The 11,188-nt window shown below is 52.0% G+C and overlaps 1 protein-coding gene across 1 annotated transcript; it reads left to right on the forward strand.

The window, feature by feature from the left end:
• Positions 1–4,015: 4,015 nt before the first annotated feature.
• On the forward strand, positions 4,016–10,948 carry NEIL1 (nei like DNA glycosylase 1). The gene is made up of 10 exons (XM_082851205.1): positions 4,016–4,581; positions 6,075–6,531; positions 8,388–8,507; positions 8,604–8,667; positions 8,947–9,046; positions 9,478–9,605; positions 9,931–9,958; positions 10,142–10,203; positions 10,375–10,540; positions 10,723–10,948. Exons 2-10 carry the CDS (start codon positions 6,098–6,100, stop codon positions 10,791–10,793), a joined length of 1,173 nt encoding a protein of 390 aa, XP_082707331.1. The 5' UTR covers positions 4,016–4,581; positions 6,075–6,097; the 3' UTR covers positions 10,794–10,948.
• The last annotated feature ends 240 nt before the right edge of the window (positions 10,949–11,188 follow it).

Raw genomic sequence — 11,188 nt, forward strand, 5'->3', positions numbered from 1 at the left:
TCATATGATATTACTTATATGTGGAATCTAAAATATGATACAAATGAACTTATTTACAAAACAGAAACAGACTCACAGATGTAGAAAACAAACTTATGGTTACCAAAGGGGAAAGGTGGGGGGGAGGGATAAACTGGGAGGTCAGGATTAACATATACACACTACTATTTATAAAACAGATAATCAACAAGGACCTACTGTATAGCACAGGGAAGTCTACTCAATACTCTGTAATAACCTATATGGGAAAGGAATCTGAAAAAGAATAGATATATGTATATGTATAACTGAATCACTCTGCTGTACACCTGAAGCTAACACAACATTGTAAATCAACTATCCTCCAATATAAAATAAAATTTTTTTAGAAAAAAGGCTAAAGGAGGATCTCCAAACAGAAAGGAAATGATAGAAGAAGAAATCTTGAAACATCAGGAAGGAAGAACAATGGAAAGACTAAAAACGTGGATGCAGTAGACTTTCCTTCTCTTGAGTATTTTGAAATATGTTCGACAGTTGAAGCAAAACAAAATACTGTTAGATGTGGTTCTCAATGTATGTAGAACAGATATTTAAGGTTATTATAAACACGGGAGGGCAAAGGGAAGTAAGGTTTCTCTATACTCAAATTGATAAAATGTTGACACCAGTGAACTGTGACAAGTACATACATGTGTATAGTGTAACACCTACAGCAACCACTTCAAAGGGTATGCAATATAACACACTCAAAAACAATATAGGTAAGTCAAACTGGAATTCTAAAAGATGTTCAAGTAGCCCACAGGAGGGCAAGGAAAAGAAGACAAAACGAAAAACAGGGAATAAACAAAGCACAAATAAAGTGGCAGACAAAAAAGTCACAAAGAAATTTCCAAGTTTCATCAAATGTATAATATGAACTTGGTTTCCTAGGTAGCATTCCCTCTTCTGTGTTGTCACAGAATCCCATAGACTCTCCTCTCATTGCTATTGTAGCACTGCATTAATTTTGTATTTACTACCCGCCTTTTACCAGCCTTTTTTAAAGATGGGAATTGTATATCCCTGTTTGTATAGCCCCAAAGACTAATATAGTACTCTTTCAATAAGTGGGGGTAAAAAATAAAGATTGCAACAAATTTATAGATATTAAATGTGGAAAAAAATCTATGAGTCCATAAAAGATAACCCCCCCCCAAATCAATTCTAATTTGTCACCATTGGATATTATTGCATCAAATTCTTAGTCTAAAAATTGATAATTAAAGAGAAGCGTTTCAGAATTTATCCTGTCTTTTTAGTATTTCAGAATACCCAAATAACCCTAGTCAATGAAGTAAATCTCTTCTTTACAGAAGAATTCCAGCTAATGTAGAAGGAATGACAGAATCAGAAAATCACCATTTTGTAACTCCCAATTAAATACTTGATTGAGGCAAGGATCACCAGTGATGATAAAGCCATTAGGTGAAAGGTTGATGTGATGTGAAACTGGGTATTTGCGTGGTGCTAAAGAATCACCACATGTAAACAACCCAATGTCCCTCAGCTGGTAAGTGGATAAACATGCTGGTACGTCTACACAGTGGAATACTACTCAGCAATAAAAAGGAATGAACTAGGGGCTTCCCTGGTGGCGCAGTGGTTGAGAGTCCACCTGCCGATGCAGGGGACACGGGTTCGTGCCCCGGTCCGGGAAGATCCCACATGCCGCGAAGCGGCTGGGCCCGTGAGCCATGGCCGCTGGGCCTGCGCATCCGGAGCCTGTGCTCCGCAACGGGAGAGGCCACAACAGCGAGAGGCCCGCGTACCGCAAAAAAAAAAAAAAAAAAAAAGGAATGAACTGATTGATAAGCATAACAACGTGGATGGTTCTCAAATGGATTATGCTATAAGGACGAAAGCAGATGCACAAGGCTACGGGCTGAAGGTTCCATGTACAGGCATACCTCGGAGTTAACTGCAGGTTTGGTTCCAGAACGCTGCAGTAAAGCAAGTATGGCAATAAGGTGAGTCACATGAACTTTTTGGTTTCCCAGTGCATAGAAAAGTTTTGTTTACACTATACTGTAGTCTATTAAGTGTGCAATAGCACTGTGTCTAAAAAAACAATGTACAAACCCTAATTAAAAAATACTTTATTGCTGGGGGTGTGGGCGAGGGATGGATTGGGAGTTTGGGATTGGCAGATGCAAATCATTATATGTAGAATGGATAAACAACAAGGTTCTAATGTATAGCACAGGGAATTATATTCAATATCTTGTAATAAACCATAATGGAAAAGAATATGAAAAAGAATATATATATAAATGTATAACTGAATCACTTTGCTGTACAGCAGAAACTAATACAACATTGTAAATCAACTATACTTCAATAAAATAAATTTTAAAAATACTTTATTGCTTAAAAAATGCTAACCATCATCTGACAATGGAGGATTGCCACAAACCTTCAATTTGTAAAAAAAAGAAAGCAATACCTGTTAAGTGCAATAAAGTGGAGCGCAGTAAATGAGATATGCCTGTGTATGATATTGGCAAAAACTATAGGGGCGGAAAACAGATCAGTGGTTGCCAGAGAGTACGGTGTAAGTGTTGACTAAAAAGGTGCACGGGCAAATTTTAGGGGGGTTGACAGAAATGTATTATCTCTTGATTGTGGTGATGATTATGAGTGTATGAATTTGTCAAAACTCACACTCTAGGGCTTCCCTGGTGGCGCAGTGGTTGAGAGTCAGCCTGCCGATGCAGGGGACACGGGTTCGTGCCCTGGTCCGGGAAGATTCCACATGCCACGGAGTGGCTGGGCCCGTGAGCCATGGCCGCTGAGCCTGCGCGTCCGGAGCCTGTGCTCCGCAATGGGAGAGGCCACAACAGTGAGAGGCCCGCGTAACGCAAAAAAAAAAAAAAAAAAACCTCACACTCTAGGGACTTCCTTGGCGGTCCAGTGGTTAAGACTCCACGCTTCCAATGCAGGGGGCCACGGGTCCAATCCCGACTGGGGAACTAAGATCCTGCATGCTGTAAGGCGCCACCAAAAAAAAAAAAAAAACCTACCAAAAACAAACAAAACAGAAAAGTCACATTCTAAAAAAGATGAATTTTACTGTATGTACATTTTAACTTAATTTAAACAAACAAAAATAGACCAACAAAACAAAGAAGTCACCCCATAGATTACTTAATGGTCACAAGGTGTGAAACATACCTTTACAACACAGAAGTCTGGCTGTCAGAGCCTCACCAGTGATCAATTTCAGCCTCACTAAAGTGAGACAACCAGATGTTGGGCGCCTCCTAATGTGATGCAGTTTGGAGTACAGAGCAGCACCCAGGAGACATATGTATTTCCAAGCTTTAGATCTAATTTCTGGTGTGCAGGGAAAACTAGAGATAGAGGAACAAGTTAACGACACCCAAGGAAACATCAGACAAATCCAGAATGTGATGGGGCATCTCAAAGGACAATTGGCTTGGAATCTTCAGAAAGGTCAGTATCATGAAGACCAAAAAAAAAGGAGGTGAGGTGGGTAAGAGGTGGGGAGGGTGGTTCCATCTAGATTAAAGTGACTGAAGAGACACAGAATCCTTATTTGGTCTCTGCCTTGAACAAACTAGCTATCAAAGACATTTTGCAGACAATTAGGGAAATCGGAATGTGGGCTATGTATTAGGTAATATTAACAAGTTATTGTTGGGACTTCCCTGGTGGTGCAGTGGCTAAGACTCCGAGCTGGAGTCGATCCCTGGTCAGGGAACTAAATCCAGCATGCTACAACTAGGACCCGGTGCAGCCAAAATAAATAAATAATAAATAAATAAATGTTTTTTAAAAAAAGTTGTTAACTTTACTAGCTCGATAAAGGCATTGTCTCATTTTTAAATACTGTCAAAATAAATGAATAAATAGATTAAGGGGGGAGGAAGGAGAAGTAGTATGAATCCTGGTTGTGGGTCAGGGGCCAGTGCCTGCTACACTTAGGATGAAAGGCCAGCTCCTTACAGAGGCCTCCAGAGGTCGAACCAGACCAGACCAGCTCTTGATTGTGTGTCTGTCCTCACCTCTCAGCACTACCCCCAGCCACCTTCTTTGAGTGGGCCAATCGCTCGCTTTCCAGCCTCCAAGCCTTTGCATTGGCAGTTCTTTCCGCCCGCCGTAGCGACTCGTACCCTCTCTTTTCCGGATGGCTCCTTCTGAGGTTTCAGCCTAAATGTCATCGCAGAGAGACCCTCCTCCACAACGGAAGTAGGTTCCGCTCTCGGCTCCTGCCTTTGGCTGCTTGGCTACACTTCATCGCCCGTGGTGATGATGTTTACTTGTTATGTCTGACTAGCGTTGAAACTTAGAGCCACCACCGGGTCCCCAGAGCCTGCATTAATCGCGCACCTGTTCGCGCTCTGCGCACAGCTGCAGGCGCCTCTGCTTTGGGACGGTGCTTCTGTTTCCTGCTGGGAGTGCCGACCCGGTCCCGGACTAGCCGGGTGGCTTCTCACAGCCACAGAGACAGCTGCAATCCGGGACCTCAGACCTGACGCCGGATCCCGCCGGCGCCGGGCAGCGGGAAGCCAGGTTCTTCCTCCGCCCCCCAGCCAGGTGACTGCCCCAAAGCCTTTCCCACACCCCAAGCCCCCCAGCTCGGGGACCCCACCCGGAACAGTCTTTGCCACTTACCTGAGGAACTACACTTCCCATTAGGCGCTGGAGCAGCGACCGCAGCTCCCAGTGTACTCCCAGGCGCCGCTCCGCCCCCGGCCTTAACCCCATAGTGCCTGCAGGCTGGCGGGAGCGGCGACGGGCGCAGGTAGCCTGCGAGTGGGCCCGGGGTCGGGGTGGGTGTGCAGCAGAGCTGAGGAGAGGACAGGTTTGGGGGCCTTGGGGAGGAAGGGAGCCAGGGTTAACCGAGGACAGGCAGCGGGGGTGGAGGATGGGGGTGGGTGGGAGGCGAGCCATATATGGAGCGTCCGCCCCTCGCGAAATTAAGAACCTGGAAGTTCACCTTTTCCAGCAAAGCGAACCCTTTCGGGTGCCAGGTCCGGGGCGGCGCTGAGGTTGCGGCGGGGGTGGGGGGGAGGGCAAAGGAGTCTGCCCTGGCTAAATGTCCCCCTCTGCCCAACACATACCTTCGCCGTCGATCTGGCGAAGAGGAAAGTGGCAAACTCTCCTCTCTACGCCAGCGAGGGTGAGGAAGGGGACTACGCCTCTCTCGGCCCGAGGCGCTGACCGCTGACCGGGGCGTTTCCTATCCCCCCCTGGACCATGGGCTAGAGCTTGGGGAGCCCTTCTGACTCCTCTATCTCCTCCCTCGAAGTCGTGTGTACCTGACTCCAGCGCTGATGTACCTGGAGACACCTGCATTCCCTCTTCCTTGTCCTCGCTATGGTCCTGACCAGTGGGTGGTGGCAGGCCTCCACACTGCCGGCTGAGCCTCTGAGCAACCGTTTTCCCAGCTCTTCTCTTCCAGGCTCATTCCCTCAGTCATTGTGACAACCGATGCGGGCCTGATTCCAAGCGGTGGGGTGATGAGCAAGCAGAGCTTCCACTGTGGGGTGGGAGTGGAGGTAGAGGCAGAGAAGAGATGATAAAATAATTGCAGGTTCTGGGAGTGCCACGAAGGAAGGAAAACGTGTAGGGGGTCGGGGGGGTACGATGCTGCCTTGGATAGGGTGGTCAGGGAGGTCCTCTCTCGGATGTTCCCAGACTGAGGGGGACAGCAGGGGCGAAGGCATGGGGGAAAGAAGAGCAGTGTGCTTGAAGCAAGTGAGTCAGAGGGAGCGTGGGAGGAAATGAGATGACAGTGCGGGCCCGAGAAGGAGCTGGACGTTGTTCTAAAATCAGGAAGGGTTCATGGAAGCCCATGGAACGCGTTAACGAGCAAGGGAGTCACGTTTCCCTAGTCTGAGCTTTCTCAGCATTTTCGGCGGGGGGCGGGGGAAGGGTTGTGGAGCAGGGGCTGTGGCCAAGCCAGCTGACTTCCTGCCAATTATCAGTTGACCATGGCCCCCTCTGACCCTCTGAAAACTGGGAGTGATAATTGCTACCTCACTGGATGCACACCTGGCCCAACCTGCTGTCATCCTCCCCCACAGGGCCTGGCTACCCCTCCCACAGAATGCCTGAGGGCCCTGAGCTACATCTGGCCAGTCACTTTGTGAACGAGGCATGCAGCGAGCTGGTGTTTGGCGGGTGTGTGGAGAAGTCACCTGTCAGCCGCAACCCTGAGGTGCCCTTTGAGAGCAGCGCCTACCACATCTCAGCTTTAGCCCGAGGCAAGGAGCTGCGCCTGACACTGAGCCCCCTGCTTGGGGCTCAGCCCCCACGAGGGCCACTGGCCCTTGTCTTCCGCTTTGGCATGACCGGCTCCTTCCAGCTGGTGCCCAGCGATGCGCTGCCACCCCATGCCCATCTGCGCTTTTACACGGCTCCCCCTGGCCCCCGACTTGCCCTCTGCTTCGTGGACATCCGCCGCTTTGGCCGCTGGGACCTCGGGGGCAAGTGGCAGCCAGGCCGCGGGCCGTGTGTCTTGCTGGAGTACGAGCAGTTCAGGTAGGGCCCGCACCAGGTGTGATGAATACAGCCCTGGGCTCCTGGCCGTTAGTGCCTCGGTGGCCAAGAAGTGAGTTCCAGCCCCTTCACCTGTAGACCAAGACAGTGTGCTTTCCTGGGGACAGTTCCCTGAGCTAATGGATGTGGAAACCCAAAACTGACGTGGGAGAGGGTGGGAGCAAGAGGTGGATGAGGACATGGCCAGTTAGTGTGAGAGCTGGGTCTCAGGTCAGCATCCCACTCTGTCTTTTGGCACCCTCAAGAGGCTAAGAAGAAAGGTGGAGAGGCTCTAACAACCCAAGAAAGGAGGCTGAGCAGGAAGGAATTGCTTCAAGGGAGTGGGGAGAGGACTGCCTAATGTGGTTTCTGAATCAGACTGGTCTCCCACATTCTGCCTACCCACTGGTCTGTGTCCCGTGGTCTCTGTGCCCATCTTCTGCCTGAGGGAGGGGTAACGGCCCCACCTGGGATGTGATCCAGGTCACATAAGATGGCACAGTGTCAGCCACTTCCCTTCCTCTAAAGATAAAACATGTATGAGTCTCTGCTTCGTGCCAGGCCAACTCTAAGTGTTGGGGGTTCAGCAGTGATCAAGAGCTAGATCAGGTAGGGCAGGGGGAAAAAGGGGACTAGATTAATTCAAATAGACACATGCCTGAAGAAAAATCCAAGAGGTAGAAAATGACTTTGAGCTGTGGAGGTGGGGGGAGGAGGAGGGTGCATTAGGAAAGGCCACCCCAGGTGACGTGTGAGCTGAGGCCTGTCTGATGAGAAGGAGCCAGCTGTGCATAGCTCTAAAGTAAAAGCAATCTGACAAGAATCACAAACACAAAGGCTTGGAGTGGACTTGGCAAATCCTTTCTTGGGGAAGGCACGCCTTCGGCTGCCCCTTGGGGTGGGTCAGGGCGTCTCTGGTGCCACAGAAGGCAGCAGACTGCTGGCCTTCCCAGGTATGCCCCCAAGTGCACCCCTAGGGAAGTGTCTGTGTTGTCTTGGATTTCTCCCACTTCACCTCTTCTGGGGAGTCATGCCACAAGTTAACCCTTTGCCAGCTGAAGCTTCTCTCACAAGATGAGCGTTTCGGCTTGTTTTGTCCTCCAGCTGCGGAGCCTGTGGGGATCCGCCCCCCTCAGGGATCTGAACACCCAGGCCAACCTTCCACTCTTACCTTTACCCCAAAACTCTGTCTTCTGGCCCCCTATTTCACTTGCTTCTCACGCCCATCACTGAGTCAGTCTTGCCATGATCCTTTTCCACAAAGAAACAAGATACATGTACCCTTCATGGTGGTGAGGAGAGACCCATGACCCTTGGAGGTGGGGTGGGAGCTGCTGGGGCACTCACCAGCCAGGGCTTGCCCCCTCACTCCTGCTAAATAAACAGTGCCAGTAACAGCTTCCTGGAAGATCTTCAGTTTCTTGAAAAGACCTGACCCCGCCAATATCAAACCTTCATATCTAACCAACCAGAAGTCCTAGACAGGGAGTTCCAGACTGCGGTCACACCTGAGGTCCTGTGGTCACCTTGTTCTCAAAAATGTCTTGAGTCTGAGGCACTTTGGTGATATACACACCACATACCTAGACTCATGTGTTTTCTTGAACAGGCTGCTTTTGACTGGTATTACCTTTTGTAATGCATTAAAATCCCACACTGTTGTTCCCATTTAACAGAAAACTGAGGTTCCCACTGCCAAAACACCACTGAGGCTGGGAAGAGGGGAACTGGGACTCCTCATTTCCTTCCCTTGCACCCAGGAATGGGTTCCCCCAGCTCCTCTCCCCTAACCCATTGGGAGGCAGGGAGGGGTGGGGTGGGCAGAATGGGTCTCATGTGCCCAGACTGTGTCCCTCCAGGGAGAATGTGTTACGAAACCTAGCAGACAAGGCCTTTGACCGGCCCATTTGTGAGGCCCTCTTGGACCAGAGGTTCTTCAATGGCATTGGCAACTATCTGCGGGCAGAGATCCTACACCGGTCAGCAGGCAGGCCCTGGGCACGAGGGCTGGGGTGGCTGGGTGTGCCCACATTCCCCACTGCTTAGCGTGGCGCCCTCTCTCCACCTCACTGCAGGCTGAGGATACCCCCCTTTGAGAAGGCCCGCACGGTTCTGGAGGCACTGCAGCAGCGCAGACCGGTGAGGCTGCAGGGAGGGATGCACGCACCTATTAGTGCAGGCCGACAAGGGTCTGGGCTGGGTCAGGCGTCTCCAGCTTAACTCAAGCAGGTCCCTTCTCGGTTTCCAGCCCGTTTCCCCATCTCTACAATGTGTGTGCGTGGGGGAGGTGATGGGGGGCAGATGAACTGTCTGAGTCCTGCCAAGCTCAGAAGGGGTCTGTTCCTCGAGGGGTCAGCTGCCTTCTGAGTGGCCCTGCCTCATACTGACATCCAGGTCCTACCCCTGCCTCTTCTCCAGAGCCCGGAGCTGACCCTGAGCCAGAAGATCAGGGCCAAGCTGCAGAACCCAGACCTATTGGAGCTGTGCCACTCAGTGCCCAAGGAAGTGGTCCAGCTGGGTGAGGCCTGGGAGGCAAAGATGGCCAGCTAGGTCTGCTTTGGCATATCGTGTAACCTGGGACAGTTCCTGCCCCTCTCTGGGCCTGGTTCCCTGCCTGGGGAATGGAAGTTTGTCAACCTAGTCGTTCCTAAATGGACTAGGCCTCCTTCACTGATCTTCACGTGTCGGGTGTCTATGTCCCCCCCTGAGCTGCCCCATGAGGCAGGCAGGGCAAGGATTCTTAACTCAACTCCAGGATGGGAAAGCCATGGCCCAGAGTGGGGAAGACACCAGCCTGAGGTCACACAGCTGGAGGAGGGAGAGCCTTGGCCCCCTGACTCAGTCCATCAGCTTGTAAAGCTGAGGTCTGAGCCAGATCTAACTGGGCTCCCCCCCCCCCGCCAGCCTAAGTCAGCCCTCTGACCTCCGCCTGGCTCCTCTGTCCCACAGGGGGCAAAGGCTATGGGCCGGAGAGCACGGAGGAGGACTTTGCTGCCTTCCGAGCCTGGCTGCAGTGTTATGGCACGCCAGGCATGAGCTCCCTGCGGGACGGGCATGGCCGCACCATCTGGTTCCAGGTTTGGGCTCTAATGCTCACACAGGCAAATGGAGCCCTAAGGAAGCTGGTGGGATGGAAAGACCTGGGGTTGCCCTGTTCCTGAGGATCTAAGCTTTCCCTGTGCTATGCCCCTCCCCTCCTCTGAGTCCCAGGGTCCCAGCTAGTGGAGCAGCCCAGGGCAGGGTTACCTTGCTGTTGGCTCTGACCTGGGGGGGAGGGGACGGTCAGAGAGGCTTCCTAGGGGAGGGGCTTCACTGATCTGGAAGGACAGGTGTGAGTTCTGCCTCTCCAAGGAAAACTACCCCTGCCAGATTGACTCCTGAATTCTCCTGATTCCATTTTAGGGGGATCCTGGACCCTTGGCGCCCAAAGGTAAGCTATGCCTAATGTAATGAGAGGGAAAAGGACTAGTTACCTGCAGGGCTACAGCACCCTTCTCCATCCCAGTCCCCACTCCAACCCTCGGAGGCACTCCAGAGTGGGAGCATGGGAGTCTAGAGAAAGGGGGCTGCGGCCACAAGACCCTCCAACCCCATCAGCAACGGTATCCTGCAGGGGGCAAGTCCCGCAAGAAGAAATCCAAGGGAGCACAGAGGGGTCCTGAGGACCAAGTGGAGGTATGTCTCCCTGCTCCTACCCCCTCCCTGTACACTCTCCTGTCCTGGCTGCACCTCCCAGGCCAGGCTCTTGGGCAGCTGCTCCTTCCCTTGACAATGGAGGGCAATGGTGGGTCCTAACCAATCTGTGACCTGCTGAGCTCCTCAGGGACCCGTGTCTTCTCCACCCAGAACCCTCCATCTCCAAACAAGGCCCCTTCGAGGATACGAAGGGCACGGAGAGGCCTTCCTGAGCAGACTGCGGCCCAGCAGCCCGAGGGGACCAGCCTCCAACGGGACCCAGAAGCCCCCTGCGTCCCTGAGAAAGGGAAGAGGAGGAGGCAACCAGCGACCTCAGGTGGGCCTTCCTCAGCATCTTCCTCTAGGGAGGGAAGGGGCACCACCAAAATGGGCTCTCCAGGAGAGGAAGGGATGGCAGTGCGGGTGGGAGGAACACGTCGACAAAGGTGGCAGGGAGGCTGTTGGGACAGAGTCCTCAGCCTGGGGTCCGAGCTGCCACCTCACCTGTCCTCCCCACAGGCCGCCGCAGACCCCAAAAGATCAAGGCTGACACCCCATCCTTGGAGCCTGAGGAGGCCTCAGCCTCTTAGCAGGAGGGTCTCCTTGCTTGCATCCACCCCTTCCTGCAGCCCTGGATCTGGGCCTGTGCGGCTTCCTGGAAGTTGCAGGGGACTGGCTGCCCCTGGCCCTGTGGCCATTCCCTGTACAACTATGATGTTTTTAATTGTACCCACTGTCCCCATTTTTTAAGCCCACGTGAAAAAGGCTGTAATTTTTAGTAAACTGATAAACCTTGAACTTCTTGGGTTGGCTGCAGAAGGTCTGGGAAAGCCGAATGTGGAGGGCCTGGTGCCCAGCCCTGGGGACAGGAGGACCACTGCCTCAGCATGGCAGACTGAGCCCCATCCCAGGCCTCAAGGCCCTGGCTCTCAGGACAGTCTGCCTCTGCAGGAACAGCCCTTCAGAGGTGGTGCAGAGACCCACC

The sequence above is a fragment of the Leucopleurus acutus genome, assembly GCF_964270905.1.
Source record: "Leucopleurus acutus genome assembly, chromosome: 1".
In the NCBI taxonomy this organism is placed as follows: domain Eukaryota; kingdom Metazoa; phylum Chordata; class Mammalia; order Artiodactyla; family Delphinidae; genus Leucopleurus; species Leucopleurus acutus.